The 16,722-nt window shown below is 41.6% G+C and overlaps 1 protein-coding gene across 7 annotated transcripts in view; it reads left to right on the top strand.

Moving 5' to 3' along the window:
* OSBPL6 (oxysterol binding protein like 6) overlaps positions 1-16,722 on the top strand; it is a 201,375-nt gene that overhangs the window by 145,404 nt on the left and 39,249 nt on the right. For 3 of the 7 annotated variants that reach the window (XM_045857496.1, XM_045857330.1, XM_045857411.1), the window contains exons 9-12: positions 1,012-1,144; positions 7,560-7,663; positions 8,213-8,305; positions 12,510-12,584. In XM_045857496.1, the coding sequence (XP_045713452.1) occupies positions 1,012-1,144; positions 7,560-7,663; positions 8,213-8,305; positions 12,510-12,584 (405 nt within the window). The remainder of the gene's footprint in view (positions 1-1,011; positions 1,145-7,559; positions 7,664-8,212; positions 8,306-12,509; positions 12,585-16,722) is intronic. The other 4 variants (XM_045857605.1, XM_045857556.1, XM_045857690.1 and 1 more) reach the window with 2 other exon arrangements.

The raw sequence follows: 16,722 nt of genomic DNA, 5'->3' as shown, positions 1-16,722 counted from the left end.
ACTTGAGTGATATCTGTAATGGAGAGCTAAAAGCAGGTCCTCCCCACTGTTTGCCTTTGAATAAGAAAGCTCTTCACTTCTGATGTTCATGGAGGATCTATTGCTCTAGTTACAAGTGACATACTCTAAGATCCAGCTCAGTGAAAAACCCCCAGTGCATTTATCAAAATGCAATAAAGTCTGAGAAGAGCTTTTTATCACTTTGCTTGCATTCTAAGTATCACATTATGAGACTCCTGAATGTTAATTGGTTTGTAGCCCTGTGTGGATAATAAATAAGTCTGTCTTTGCTGAGTATGTGCTTCATTCACTTCATAATGATTTAGAAGTGACACAACCAGTTGTAATTGAATATTAAAGTCAAATACAGAGTTTTAAAGTTGTTTTAGCTTTTTGGGAAAATAAGTTTCTGCTCTTTTTTTTTTTAACTGAGCATTTACTGTATTCACTTTAGTATCTGTATAGTTCATACAACCTTATTTCCTGTAAAATGTCTTCAAAGGAAATTCTATCAGTTTTAAATAGTAATTTGCCAAGACTGCCTTTTTATAAACTCTAATTTTCAATATGCATTCAAAGCATTTGCAAGATTACTTGCTGGTGGGTAACGTAGAATATTTAGGAATCACAGGTGGCTACCAAGATGGCAAGGGTACAGAGTTGAGCCCACAGTAGGACACTGTATTCAACTACGACTTCCTGAGTGATTTAAAAGTATTGGGAATTGGAGTTGGCAGGTCCTCGTGCATATGAGGCATAACACGCTTGAATGTGGTCCCCTTTGTTATGTAATGGCAGTAGCAACTTAATGAAAGTGTTGTTAGTGTTATGAATTTTGGCCTTGCTGAGCGCATACATTTAGTGAAGAGGCTTCTTCCATATTTTGATTGTGCCCTTTCTTCCTTTTTAAATTTTGCTTTAAAAATACTCATCACATAGAGTGTATGAGTATTTTTAAGTCACTTAAATATGCCATTTCTGCTTAACTGCATTTCTTTTTGTTTATTGCAGATGCAACCCAACAGCTGTCCATGGCAGTCCCCTTTACCAAGCAGCAGCAGCCTCCCCGCCACCTGCACGACCGGCCAGAGGAAAGTGGCCGCCTGGTTACAGGACTCAGAGGAAATGGACAGGTGTGCAGAAGGTTAGTTCTTGCGTGGTATGGGCTATCAGAATAAGCCAAGAAACAGAAACAAAGGTGAATTGTGGGCGCTGCACCTCTCACTCCCCAACCTTCTTGATTGCCTCGACCTTTACTTTATTTTTGTGCACCAGATCCTACTTCTTCCCCCGAAACCTGCCAGTTCTGCACCCTCACAACTGCTGAATCTGGTTTCATCCGTACCCTGACATCCCCCCATTCAGCCTTCTCACCTCATCTCATTACCTGCTCCCTCTGGCTTCCTGAGCCTCCCCTCTCCCTGGGCCCCGGGAGAAGTGCTGCTTCAGGAGCACCCTCCACCCTCACTCCTTGCCCCATCTGACTCTCTGCCCTTGACTCTCTGCCCCATCGCTCCACCTCACCTGTGCATTGCATTGCATTGCTTCCAATAAATGTGTTGTATCTTATATCCGCAGTTACCTGTTAGAGGTGTTCCACTGTGGAGCAGTTACTAAATATTCTGAACTAATCCACGATTCCCTCACTCTGTCATCTCTAAGCTTCTTAGTCTCCAGAAACTTTCTCCTTCCTCTAATTAGCCTGAGCACGTAAGTCCAGACTGGATCCACAGACCATTTCCATTCTACAAGACAGTGTTCGTTTGACCTTCAGAAATGAGAAAAACAAGGATCACATGGGAAATATGCAGTAAAGCTAAATTGATTTCATTTTCAAAATTATTTAGAGATAATGTTGTGCCTAACTTCTTTGATATTAAGTTTTCCCTTTTATAAAATTATGGTGAGAGTAGATAGAGTAGATGTTACATTTTTATTTTAAGTCCTCAGAAAAATTAAAACTTGGCAAATCATTATAATCTTGGCAATCTGTGTTGGGCACCCAACCAAAAAAAAAAGTTGTGCTTTTTGCTGTGCATGTGTGAACTCAAAGTCTGCAGCATTTTTGTTAGCCCTCTAAATATCCCAAATTTACTGTTTATGTGAGAATGAGATTTTGAGAGGGATGTTATATACATAAAGCATGTCCAGCTGACTCTCCATTAAAAGGCTTTTACTTGAATACATCCACAAGTGGCGCAGAGTGGCGCAGGCGTCACTCTGACGCTGTTAGCTTCAGGTCAGGGAAAGAAGCCGAATCTCACTTTCCTGGAACCCTGCAGGGTCTCCTCAGCAGCAGTTCTGGACGTTTCTGCCTCCCCTCTAATTTCTGAAGCCTTGCTAGGCTTGTGTCATTTAACCTGACCACCTACATTGCTGAAGAGATTGAGATCATCCCCTGGGATGAAGTCTGTTCTGTCCTAAACGTGTAGACATTGGCCTAGATGTCAAGAAACCCCTGATTGGTGGGAGGATGCACTTGTCTCCCCGTGTGCTGCTTCACGGCACGCCGAGGCCCATCCCCTGTGCCCTCTCCCCAGTCTCTGGGTGAGCCTCCTTCGCCCCATCCTGACTGCTCTGCCTGTGTCCTCTGTCCTGTGCATCTGTTCTCCTTCAGGATTTAGTGCAGTGACGACTTCCTCGTCTCTCGGGAGCAGCCTCGGTTTATCCCACCCCACTCCCTCCTGCTGTCTGCCCACAGACTCTTTGTTCGCTCTCCTAACTTGACTTGTGCCCTTTTTTGCTCTGGAAGAAACGTTCTTGGTAGCAGGAGGCCCTCTGATTTCTGCTGGGTTCTCAGGCCTCATCCTCCAACCTGCCCTGCAGGGCCCTCTCTAAGGAGCCTCCTCCCTGCAGCCTCATGAAATTCTCTTTTTCTCTGACTGCCCCTCCCTACTTCATCAGGCTTCTCGTCTGCCCAGCCTTAGTTGTGGGAAGTCAGGGTTCAGTCATCTGCTTTCTCCTTCAGCAATAGTAACTGTGCTCGTTGGGTGCTCATCGTGGGCCCAGCACCGAGCTCAGCACTTTGTGTACAGGGGTGGGCAAAAGTTGGTTTACAGGTGTGAGTACACAAAACAGAGTTTATTCTTGTGTTATTATTTATTTATTAGTTATTATATTGTTTATTATTAATAGCCTACTTTGCCCACCCCTATATGTGGTTTCTGTAAATTTTCACAGTAGTAGCCAGTGAGGGTTGTTATCCACAGGGAATCTGAAGCTCAGAGAGGTTAAGTAGCTGGTCTGGATTACACACCAAGGACTTGGAATAGCTGGGAGGCTAACCCAGGCCAGTTGTGATAATTGTGGTAATTATGCTCTGTGCTTTGAAGATGACAGGTATGCTCATAATTTCACATGAAATCTCTATTTTGATGATGACAGTGGTGGCGGTGGTGGTGGTGGCTACTGACAGTTACTGGGGACTTCCTCTGTGACAGACCCTATTCTAGGTGTTTCAGATGCATTAACTCATTTAATCCTCTCAGCTCTAAGGTACCAATGAGCACACTTAGGCACAGAAAAGTTAGCTCACTGTGCACACCAAGTTCACACAGCTAATAACAGTGGGGGTGGGAGTCAGCCTCAGGCAGCCTGACTCCAGGGTGTAGGCTCTTAATCACCACACCATAGTCTTCTCAAAAGGGCTGAAAATCTTTAAATCTCAGCCCTCTGTATCAGCCATTGCTGTGTTCCCATTGTCTCCCTGGCTGTTGACCATTTCTGTGCACATGCTCTGTCCTGCCTCTTCTCAGCCTGTCGGAAACCAAACTCTGTCTCTGCCCTGAAAATGGTTCCTGATCTATCCCATTTCTGTTAGTGCTGCTGTCATAATTGCCCCTGGAACCCTAGTGTCATCTCTGACCCTCCCACCCATTCATTCAGCTGAGACTGAGTGCCGTTATCTCTTTGAAAGCATCCTCACTTCCTTTCCCCTTCATCTGCACTTCCTTTCAAATTCCATTTCTGCTTTCCTGGCTCAGGCCCATGTTCGCCCAATCTCCTAGTGGCCACACAGCCCCCTGACTAGAACTCACGCCCTCTGTCTCTTGCTCTGCTGCTCCATCTCTCTCAGAGGCTCGTGGGAAGTGACTGTTCTTGAACGAGTTTGCAGCTCTGTGCGGCACTTACCAGGCATTATTCCACTGCACTCAGCCATGAGATATGTAGGTATTTCGACCATCCTCATTTTGCCTATGAGGACAGTGAAGTGCATGAAAGTTCAGAAGTTTGCCCAAGACACACAGCTGCCCTGGCGGGGAGGTGGGACTCCAGCCAACCCGTGTTTGACTAACCCCGAAGCCAACTCTTCGCCCACAACATAATGTTCCCTCATGACTGATATTCCTTAAAATAGCTTTTATGCAAAACTCCTTTCAAATGGTTCTCCATGGACTCTGGGGCCTGAGTCCAAACTACTTAGCCCAGCATTTAATACTCAGCTTTCAGTTTCCTGACCCTACCTACCCTTTCAGTGTTGGCCCAGCTTAACGTACTTGCTACTTGAACAGACTTGCATATGCACACATCTGTGCGTTTACATGGGTTGTTCTTCCCGCCCTGCAGTGCCCCCTCGGCCCTTCTCCACTTTTGTATTTCGTTGAATTCTTTTCATTGATCCTCCACACATTTTGTAAAATCTTGAAAGATTCCACTGTCTGAAGTCTGCTCTGATGACTTCAGACCACAGGAACCGCCCCCTCCTAAGCCACCCCAGCACTTTCTTTTTGGTCTGTATGGATCGTTTCACAGAATCCCCAACGTGGAGGGTGGTTACATTTCAGAAGTTTATCCTGTAACATCTTCCTGAACCCATAACACATTTGACCTATAGTTGCAACACTTAAAGTGACAAGCTATTCGGAAATCTGGACTTGTAACAATCCAAATCTCTAGTATGTGAAGGAATCTCTTGGCTCTTAGAGAACATTATTTCCCATAGAAGCAAAATGTCACATTAATATTTCTATATGCTATCTTTATGTACCAGTATATGCCTTTGTTAAAGATGGTACATAATAGTTCAACAGAGAGATTGTTTATTGTGTACATTTTTTTTGAGAATGTAAAATCCATGAATCTTCTTAACTGCTGCATTTCCTGTGCTTAGGACTTTGTGGGGTACACAGTGTCTCCCCAATCAGTGGTACCAAAATGGAATAACAAATGGATAACGTTGGATATACCTTAATTTATGTAACCATTCCACAAGTCTTATGACGTGTTTCTTTCTAGAACAAGGTAGGGCACAATGAGAAAATAAACTGCTTAGAGATTTAAGTTCTTAATTTTTCACTATTATAAACAATCTTAGTAGTCTTTCCTTGGCATATGTTTTACATTTTTCCCAGAGTCTAAATTTAGATTTAATCTCAATTTAATGAAATTCTCAAGATTTTTTTTAAGGTATTTTTATTTTCTTGGACAAATCTTTAAAATCTTAATAGGCAGCCAGACACTTAAGCAAGCAGTGAAATCCTGCCAAGGACTCCGTTCCTTCTGTATTTTAAATGAGGGGGGTGCTGCGGGCGGTGCAGCTTCTTCGAAGTTAAGGTCCTAGCGGCATGATTAAACTTAATGTGATCCATCTCCTTACAGATCATTTCTGGTTTTCATAGAATTTTCTCTTCTACCATCTCTGTTGCTACTCTAAGTCAGGACAGTAGGAAAAGTAAATATTACTATCACCACTTAACAGGTGAGGAAACTGAAACCAAAAATTGTAAGGTAAATCAATGTCTCTTGAATCAACTGACTTCCGACTCCCAAAGTTTTAAGTCTTTTGCCTTGGACTGAGCTCACTACAAAGTTCTCTTTCCATTCTGTTAGGAAGGGTTTTAAGCCCAAGTCTAGATTTCTGTGCAACTTACACACCATTTGTGTAGAGCAATCACCATTATTAAGAAGTATGAATGCAAAATTTACTGGATAGGAGGCTCAGTCTGTGGGCAGTACTGGATAGTCTTCCACCGGCAGCTTGCTAATGATGTAATTTTGTTATTTAAAAGGCAAGTCAAATGTAGGTCCCTCGTAGCCATCTTCTTTCTGCTTTCCCCTCTAACCCCTACCTTCCTTCTTCGCACTACTTTTCTCCCTCATTCTTTCCCTTTCGTCTTCTGTATTTCCTACCCTTCACAGCCACTTTACCTTGTTTTCTACAAAGGGAAGGAGAAGAGGCAGACAAGGGTGCTGCCTCCCTGAAACGGGGAGTGGGTGGGGGTGGGGGGCGGTGGAAGGGCCCTGGCCTTCCCTGTATCCTCTTCCTCCCACCCCCATGGGGCGGTTCCTTCTCTGAAGGAATTTAGGCCTTGGATGGCCACGGATTCCCTGGAGGAACAACAGCAGCTCTTGCACAGCCCACCTGGGCTCCATCCAAGGCAGATGCTGCTGAGAGGAGGGACCAAGGTGTGGCCTGGCCTCTGATAAATTGCTCTGCATGAAGAGGATCCGCAGTCCTCTGTAAAAGACAGTAACAGAAAAATCCACCAAACACAACTGCCTATGTTATTTGACCCAGCTAATCTTCAGCCATATTTAATAGCAATATTTTGCTGCCTATACCATAATTGTAACAATTCACATCTTTGAGATTGAATGAGGAACCAAAATAATAGAAGTGAAATTTTCACCTACTCCCACAAAAATAAGAACAACCATTTTATAATTTTTCAGATTTATAATTTTTCAGTTGTATCTCTTCATAAATAGCACACATGCAAAAGTCATTGTGTAACTGGGAGCCATGTTCTGATTGTTTATTAATTGAGTGAATACTAATAACTTAATATTCCTGACTGTATTTAACCTCACACACTAAAGGTCAATTTTCTGTGATACTGTAATATGCATCTCTTTTTTAAAAAATTGTTTAAATGTAACAAAAAATTAAAAATAAAATAAAAGGTCAATTTTTTCATCCTGAGCAGTTCAAACAGAATGAGTTTCAGGCCCAAGCAATGCTGGTCTTGCAGGGCCGGGGAACACACTTTAATAAACTTTGGTTTTGTTTAGTATAACATCTCTACTAGATTTTGAAGAAATCATGCATTGCCACGTTGTTAGTGAGCTAAATGATAGAAAAATATGTTCATCTGACTCTGCATTCCATCTTATTTTTCTGAACGTGACTTTGACTGCACCCAAATTCCAAGGAGCCACCTTGTAAGCTACTTTAGGAGCAGGTGGACAGGTCCTCAACAGTGAAACCACACAACTGCTGGAGCTCCCGTGAGCGTGCTTGTACGTGACAAGGGCCACCTGAGCAGGAAAGTGCGAGAGCACAGTCTGACCGAGATTTTAATGGCTCTCTCCACTAATAGCTGTTAATTTGCAAGAGTGCACTTGGAAGTCATCCTGTAATAATGTGTCATTTAATGGTTCTAAACCAGGGAAGGGTCTGGGTGTTTTTTTTTTATTTTTTCATTTGCCAGCGTCACCATTATATGTAAACATGGGTCTGCCAAATTACATTTGCCGTCATTTGGATTGGCTCGCTTCTGTTACCACCAGCACCACTCCCTGCCCAGCTCTAACATAACTTTTATTTCCGATTTTACTAGACCTTGCACACTGCCAGTCAAATCTTGTGGAACTTAGCAAGCTCCTGCAAAATTTGGAAATACTTCAGAGAACTCAGTCAGCACCAAACTTTACTGACATGCAGGTAAACACATTGCTGCTACTGGCAAAAGGACCTTAAGGTATTAACTCAGAATTTTTACTGGATTGTGCTATGATTATTTAAGGTAATATTTAAAGGGGAAAAACTACAATACAAATTAGTTTCTATTGTGGGGTTATTCCAAAATATTTTGGATCTTGGTGCCATTGAGTTTAGATGTATAATTCAAAATGTTTTACTTTTAAATACAAACTAGAAGAAAAAAATCTGAATCAATCTGCCATGTTTGTGTTACATTAGAAATAATAACTTTGAAGACATAACTGAGATGCTCCCAGAATTGTTACCATCTTTTCATGTAGGAAAAAATGCTAAAGATCTCTAATCCTATAGATTTTGTATAGCAGAAAAATACATGATTAAGTTCTTGTCTTTGTTTTTAATGCCCACTGTGCATCAGATAACACCTTTCTCTCCTGGCTGGTTTGCTTAGGTGTCTAACCACCAGTCTTGACTAACTTGCTCTCTTTGTGCCTGTGTTGTCTGTGTGGACTTAATACTTTGTTGCTTTTAACTATTTGTGTAATGTAGGCTAACTGTGTAGATATTTCAAAGAAAGACAAGCGGGTCACAAGAAGATGGAGAACAAAAAGTGTCAGCAAAGATACAAAAATACAACTGCAGGTACAGACTTTACTTTTCTTTCATTCATAGTTTTGCATATTTTATAGTCTATATATCAGTTCATAGAAGTGAAAAAGTTTACAGCAGCTTACCTGCTTGAAAGCCAGTGCTTTTCAGACTGAGTTACATTATCTGAAATAGAGGGAAATCTGTCCTTTTTACTCTGATCTAAGTAAAAAGAAATTAAAATAAAGGTAAAAGTTATTTAATATGGCTGCAAAGTGGCATTAGCATTCTCAGTTACGGACTTAGAACCATTAAAATAGATGTAAACAAAAAGTCACCTTAAACATCTCAACTAAAGATCCAGTGGGTTGTATTGAACACTCATTTTTCTACACTACACCTTAAAAGAGCCAGGTTTGTCCAGATTTTCATCTGTCAATAAAAGAGTGAGAGTTGTAACAGATTGGAAATTACCCTACCCAGGATGTAGCCTAATCGCTGTGATTTCCTGGCAGTATCATTTCATGTATTTCTCTAAAATTTTCTGGGCTTCTATTTGCTCCTGGGTAAAGGAGTTAACTTAATGATCTTTGAATTTCCTTTGAACTCTAAAATTTGATGATTCTACACAAATAGACATTATTTAGCCATCAACAATCACTTTTAAAATCTGAACTGAAGTCTTAATGGCTCATGATAAATTTAGTTGAAATTTATTTTCAATAAGTTATTTATTTGAAATGAGTAATTTGAAATTTTTAAATAAGATCCTATTTTGTTATTTTATTGCAATGTTATTAAATATGATACATGCCTAAAACTTCTTATATCATAAATCATATTTTTTTAGATCTTTAAACTAGACTCTGTACTTCTCCAATTCTAGCTATGTATTATTCTAAAGGGCTCTTGCCCTGCACAATCAAAATTATACTTATGACTTTGCTTTGCTTTTTATTACACTATAAATCAATTTATATTCTAATACAAAGGTAAAGGGAACTGCTTTTCAGAATACTTCAATGACTTCTAAAAAAATAACAATAATTCTTCTTTAATTCTGACTGTATTGATAACTTTTTTGTGTAGTAATTCTGAATGTGTAAATAACAAACTGTTGCTTTGCTTGCTAACCTGATGTATTTGAAATTAAGTTTTCATAAGCACTAAAAATCCATGGTCTATTTGGAACTTCCACATTCTGTGAACACATTTTTTGTGTTCCTTTGTTCAGTATGATTTTGCATGTTTTCCCCTCTATTCAGAAAATTAATGCTATAGAAATAAATGTCCAAATGACTTCACAAGAAAATTACCTAAAAAGGCTTTTGGCAGTTTCATTTGTTTTGAGCATGTGTCTACTTTTGTGACTGTTTTATTTTTTTAAAGCATGGTGTCTATGGTTATTATAACTGGGTAAAAGAACCATTACATTAAAAACATCTTTGGAAAAGGCTAGCATTATACGAACACATATATACACTTGAGATTAGATATTATTTCAATCTTGTTTTTATAAGGTTTCTCATTGAACAGATTCCCACTCACAGCTATTGTCCTGGATAGACTGGTTTGCAGGGAGCCTGTGTGCAATGTCCCTGGCCAGCCGCTGTGGCCACAAGGCCACCATGGCCCCCACATCGCTCAGTTTTTCTGAAGGAAATAGAGTGCAACTCTGAACAACCCACAGAGTCAAGCCTGTGCTTTTTCAGTGTGCAGAAAGTTTATGTTTTAAGTCATCAGAAAAAATTATTTTAAAAGCAGGAAAATATTCTTCATCCATACTCATACAACATTTTTGGGAGGCTTATTAGGTTTTAAGTTTTTATTTATGCTGTTTTGCTGTGTTTTTCTTTTACCAAAAGAGTAATAAAATGGCCCTTGTGATTCTGGTTTAATTATGTTTGAGGGAGATTGAAATCAGCTCATACCCACACTCTAAGGGAAATTTAAACTTTCAAAAGTAAGAGATTTAGTTGTGCCTCCAAGTAGAAATAAATAGACTTGGGGCAAGCAATAAGCTATGAATCATTCCCAGAGAAACCCCAGCCCCACATGGACTGGCTGGTAAAACACAAGGCTTGGTGGGGGGATGCTGCGGAATGTGGTACTATCCCTGGGCCTTTTCTGCTCAGCCAAACCAGCAGGCCTCTCAGGATCCCTTAGGCCGAGGAACCACACACTCAGCCTGGAATAACTGTAGCCGATATAAATGCCATTACTCATCAGTATTTTACCTACAGGCACAATTCCTGTTTTCAGTGTTTTTTGACCATGGAAATTCCATCTGATGGTGCCACGTACTTGTTTCGAGCCCATAATCATTTCACTACTTGAACCACTTTCTGTGATGCTCACTGTTGCAGCCGGTTTGGGAGGCTTTGTAGTGAGTGGCTCGTTTTTCATCCCCACTGTTTGTCATTTTCAGTATATCAGCCATTTGTGAATGGACCTAGACTGTGTGGTGGTGGTGTTGGAGGTTACTGTTACTGCTGTTGTTATTGGTGCTTTCACTGAATTTTGCATTCAGCCTTCTGTAGCAGTTTTTGTTTTGAAATCATTATAAAACAGATCATTTAAAAAGTTGACCCCGGGAAAGTAAAGATGAACATGTTGTACTGGGTGTTCCATTGCTAATTCTTACACAGGTTAGATTGTGCTGTTGATTTGAATGGGAAGGTTATGGCCGTGCTGCCACTAGACGCCAGTGGAAAGCTAGCCTCGGGAATCCCTTGTGTAACTCAGTGAAGGCAACATTTGTCCCAGGAGGCTCTGTGGAGATTACCTTTTAGAAAAAGGGCTTCTTGTCTTCCAAACTTCCAATTCTGTGGTTCTAATAAAAATCTCAATATGATCATTGTACAGTACCAGTTGGGCCGTATGTTAAGTGCAGCAGAGGAAGGCAAGAACAGGATGATTTTGGAAGGTTGCTGTAGAGGAGAGAGCTGCTAATTTCCTGTGTTGCTGATAGCATGATTTAAATACTACATCACTAGTTGTTGGAGAGAATGAGGAAGAGTAGGAAGTATGGAGTAGCCGATAAATGACCTGATGTGATTCATGTGTAGCTATCCTAGATCTTACAGATGTTCAGATTACAATGTAGGCTGAAAATAAGTTCTTGTTTACTACATTAAATATACAGGGATTGTGTATAGGAAAAGTTTTTGGTGGAAAGCAGGTGATGTATGTATGTGTGTATATAATAAACATATCATATACATATGCAGAAGATTTAAGAAGATGGAAGAGAAATGTGATTGCAATTTGGCAAATATAAAGAGAACTAGAGATAGAAGAATGTAAAATATTTGTCTTTGTTCTAGAAAGACTAAAGCACCCTTGCTATTTTTTTTCTGGATCTCTACTGTTTGGTGACTTACACACATCTCAGTTCATTGGGACTGAAATTAGTGCTCACAACCTTGAAGAGTCGGGATCTGTCAAATGGAGGCAGAGTTGCCTGGCTAGAAGGAAATGTTCTTATTCTTGTCCACCAAAAAGAGAAGAGAAGGGAAGCAAGCTCAGGAATCCTTCCACTGGCTTATGCACAGGCGCACATCACTGAGTGAAGCCTGCGCTCTCGGGTTTCATAGCTGGTTTTTGTAGGACTTTTTTCTTACGCTATGGGGATCCTCTTGGAAGATTCTTCAACCTGAAAACCCCGGCACCATTCCTACTGTTGAATGCCGGAGAGCTTCATAGGAAGGGAATGAAAGGGGAGTGGAAGATTCCTGCTATCCCTTTCCCTTACTTTTTTTCTGTCACCAAGAAACAAAAAAATTCTGCGTGGCCATCAGGAAGTCCCCATTACAGCCTGTTCACTTTAACGTTTGCATATTATTTATTTAATTACTTTTTTCTCAACGCATTTTTTTATTTGCTTCCGTTTATTGAGGGCCTTTTGACTTCCTATAACATGACACTGCATGAATAAAGCAGTATGCAAATGTATTTTGCCGAGAAATCCCAAGCTGTTCATCAGTTCTTACCTTTCTATCCCTTTCTGGGTGGGGGTGTTGTTTAGCAAATAGGCGGATGTGCTTGGGTGTTCTGCAGTGAGAGGGATGAACTTTTTTTTCCTCACTGCCTGAATGCCCCTTACCGCTCTTCTCAATGCCAAGAGTTAGGAAAAGTGAACCACAGTTAAAAACTCTCGCTCTCCCTTGTCTGATGATCTTTCGCCCTCCCATATCCTGTCCTCTCTCTGCCTCATCCCGTGTTTTTTCCTCCCTCCTCTTCTCTCATTCACTGTCAGGAAGGGCCATCTGTGAAGGGGCAGTTCAGCACCACTCGGCGCCGGCAGAGGCTAGCGGCAGCAGTGGCTACAACAGTGAGTGGATTTCAATCTCAAGTGGACGTTTAATGACAATGAGAAACTGTGTACAAGTGTCAGTCCCCCTGTTCCCATGGTGCCACTTGCGTGTGACCATGTCAACTGTGGCCCGCTCCTGGGTTGGCATAGCTTTCGCATGTTTTCTGGCTGCCTTTGCATGGCAGGAGTGGACCCGGATATTGGTGTTTGCGATGGAAAACTGTTATGTAATCCAATCCCCTACTTCTACTGTCAGTGCGAGAAATCCTTGCGATTCAAGGTTGCGAAACAGCACAGCCCCTTATGGTGTGGGATTTCCTTAAATAATGTTTTCTGTTCATTTTTTGTTCATTTGTTTCTTTGTTTGCCGTACTGATATTGGAACCTTTGCTAACTGATTTGTTTTTCTAAGAAAAGTCATGTTACTACAGACATGAATTGTGCTTTTTTTTGTAGCAATGTGACTATTTGAACAGGATGTGAGAATAAAGAAATGAGAGGGTAAGAAAAGGTGAATTTTGATGTCATATCTAAATGGCTACACAAGTTATACTTAGCAAGAGAAAACTGTTTCCTGGAGTGAATATTGAGCTGGAAATCAGAAACCATAATGTGGCAAAGCAGAAAAACCACAAAGTTAAATGATGTTTGGTTCATATCTATAGGTTTGTTTGGGTGTTCATTTAAGGAGAATAGAGAGGACAGAGAAAACAGAATGGATATTAGGAGGACAGAGGAAGTATTGAGGTAGATAAGGCAAATGACAAAGTTAAAACTGAGTAGGTGTTCAGAGTAGCGAATTGTCCATGTGGACCATGAAGTAGAACATCAGTACCAGGACCCTGTGCTGCATAAAAGGAAACCATAATATTTGTTTATTCATGACATCCTATCAGTTTTTTAAAATAGAGTACTGAGTTCATAACAATCATAGGTGTTCGTTTTTTGATTATTAGGTAGTATCTCTTAGATTAATAATAGTTTTACTCTTGCTAGTGGTGAGTATATTTAATATTAGAATTGCTGAAAAATATGGAAAGGTTTTGGTTGTGTTCTAGGAGAACGGATACTGATGCAGGGATTGGCCAGTACACTTGCATTTTATCTAGATGCTTAGCTGGACTGTTTGAGAAACAAAACTAATTTTGATTATGAAATGAACCAGTGACTTGGAACTTAGTAGGGGACTGACTCTTAACTTGCCTTTTCTGACGATTAGAACAAACAAATTATTGAAATAGATGTCCTGGTTAATGTGTATCTTATGCCTGTGCTGGAATGCAGATGAATAAAGTATACAGTACCTACATGGTAACAGAGTAACAATAGATGCATGTATAATCTATTAAAGAATTCTTAAATGTAACCTTTTATCTATAAAATTAAGAAATCAAGTGATGATTAGAAAACACTATCTCAGTGTGGAAAGGCAAATACTAACAATGTTTCCTTAAATAACATACTTCTAAGATGGCACATAGGGAAGTGAATGTTTCTACTGTGTTCATTTTTTAATTGCAGATACATATAGTGAATACAATGAAACTGGGATGAGAACCTATTTGAATCGAATGAGGTTATATTTTAAAAATTGAGGCTACAAGAGAAAAACCTTTTAAAAGAGGAAAGTGTTAATGCCTACCTTCCAGGGTAGCTGTGACTGTAGAAGTTGAGAATAACTTAGATGCACCTAGCGAGAAGAGGTACTGGCAACACCTAGCAGTGAATTCAGGAGTAGCCAGGGGGAGAAGTTTCCCTACCACCCTCTAGGATTTATAACTTGAACCCCAGAGCATGGCAACCCTCAACGGGCCCCCTCGGCCCCTCCATCCATATCTCAGGGACCTGATGCTGGTGATTCAGTCCCCTATTTCTTTTACTGCAGTGGTTCTTCTTAATTCCCAGTCCTTCCTCTTCCCCACACTAAAGTTACCCCACACATTTTGAGCCCATCCTATCCCGCTAATACCTTTTATCCAGAATTCTTCCACGTGACTTCTAGTCACTCGTTTTCCTTGCCCACTCACATGTCTGGGACAGCTGAGACTGGCTCCCAAAGAAAAGTGCACCCAAGGAGATATTTCAGGGATTTATTGTCAATCCTGAGCACTAACACCCAAGAGGTCCATTTGCAGCATCAGCCAGACCCAACAGAATAGGGGGTAGAAAAAGAGAAACTCCAGCCCCTCAGCATGGATGGACTCTGACAGTCCCCATGCAACCTGCACTCCGCACGAGGGTCCCTGTGCACACGATGTAGAATTACAGCCACAGACCTTTCAGCCGGCTCCACGAGTCATCTGCACTTAGTCCTGCTCTTGCGTCTTCTCTTTTTCGATCATGCTTATTACCATTGCTAAATTTCAGTGCCACTACCTCCACTCTCAATCCGTTTGTCTTTTAACTTCTTTCTAGACAGGTGTTAAGAGCATCTCCTGCCCAGGTCAGTGTGGCTCAGTTGGGTGGAGCATCATCCATAAACCAAAAGGTTGTGGGTTCAATTCCTGGTCAGGGCACATTCCTGGGTTGCAGGTTCAGTCCCCTGTTAGGGCACATATGGAAGGCAGCCAATCAATGTTTCTCTCTCACATTGATGTTTCTCTTCCTCTCTCTCTCTCTCCCTCCCTTCCCTTCTCTCTGAAATCAGCGAGCATGTCCTCGTGTGAGGATTTAAAAAAACAAAAACCATCACTTAACATCCCCATTCCAAACTGTAGTTACTAGCACCAGAATGGTCCAGTGTCAGGCCTCCTCCCGGTCACCGGATTTCCAGGAAGCCTTGGGTTTCTCTCCTGACCAGGCTGTGAAGGCCACATCCAGGGCTGAGGGTCTAAGCACAGACTCCGAGAGCTGTGGACAACCTGTTACCCCTTCCATTGTTTAATCCCACGAAACTAAGTCCCCAGACTGAAGAGATACCCAGTTAGGGTGAGATTCATACATCTCACTTTGTGTTCTCAATTTCATTTCATGAATTCTTCTATTCAGATGGCCCATCCATATACTTCTTTCAATAAACAAATGAAGAAGATATCAATACCAACATTTTCAGTAGGCAGCATACACAATTCATTTCAGGGTCCCAGGGGCCTGTGTGATTGCAGTTGGAAGGGAGCATTCCAAGTCTCTTTCCTTGTGGGTTATATCCAAACCCACTTTTACTAGTCTAATTGCCAATTTAAACTTCCAAAATATGTGTTCAAAATATAAATTTGTAACTTACGGTTTTGTTCTGAGCATCTGATTCCAAATTTTATTAGAGAGGCCATTATCTCAGGGACGAGTCTGCGTCCTTCGTGGACCCTCGGGGCCCCCAGCGCACCACGGCCTCCCCCAGCTGTCACAGCCCCCTCCCTGCCACCAAGGGGAGAGGCCCCTCTCCAGCGCCTGGCCAGTCCCTGGAGTGCTGAAGGCACCTGAGTGCAGATAGCCCCCCTTTCCTTGATCACCGCGTTGCATCCCCCATCACCAAACACCCGCATTCCTTTTTCTTAATGCTCTTCTGGTTCTTTGTACTGGGAAACCATATCCCTAAGTCTGAAACTTCCTGACCTGCGCCTTTCCTCACATGACAGTCTCTCCCCGGTGGCCTCCAAATCTCCACCACCCTCTCCACGGATTTTCTGCATCTCTCCTAGAGGGCTAAGGGCTGGCTGCTCTTTCTGGTTTAGCATCACCATAGTTAAGGTCAGAAATTTTCTTCATCTGCCTCCCAATATTCTTCCATATAAATGCCATTCCTTTATATGCATCCCCAGAAGACCTCGGTCACTGTTCTCACAAGGTTGCCTGGACAGGATCCATTTTCTCAAAGGGCTTACCTACCAGTGTGTGTGCGTGTGTGTGTGTGTGTGCACACACATGCGCCTTTTCTGCAGAAGCCAGAAACTCTGAACTTGATGAGATAAACGAGCTGTTGACATCTCCCAGCCCAGAGTAGCAAGGTCCACATGGAGGGTGAGATAGAGTTACTTTGATAACTCCAGATACCAAATGATTTGGATCATATACATTAGCATGCTTAGAGTAGCTGAATTTAGGGCAAAGCTTTATGCTTCCATCCTGCCCCAGGGAGCCTTGGGTGTCTTTTTAGTGACATAACTTCCTGCCTTGGCAGAGTGACTTTCAGAGGACTCTTTCCGGGTGCACAAACCAC

This window comes from Phyllostomus hastatus, unplaced genomic scaffold (genome assembly GCF_019186645.2).
Source record: "Phyllostomus hastatus isolate PE091 unplaced genomic scaffold, TTU_PhHast_1.1 phas_contig_1, whole genome shotgun sequence".
NCBI classification, from domain to species: Eukaryota; Metazoa; Chordata; class Mammalia; order Chiroptera; family Phyllostomidae; genus Phyllostomus; species Phyllostomus hastatus.
This window is presented reverse-complemented; position numbering and strand designations above follow the sequence as displayed.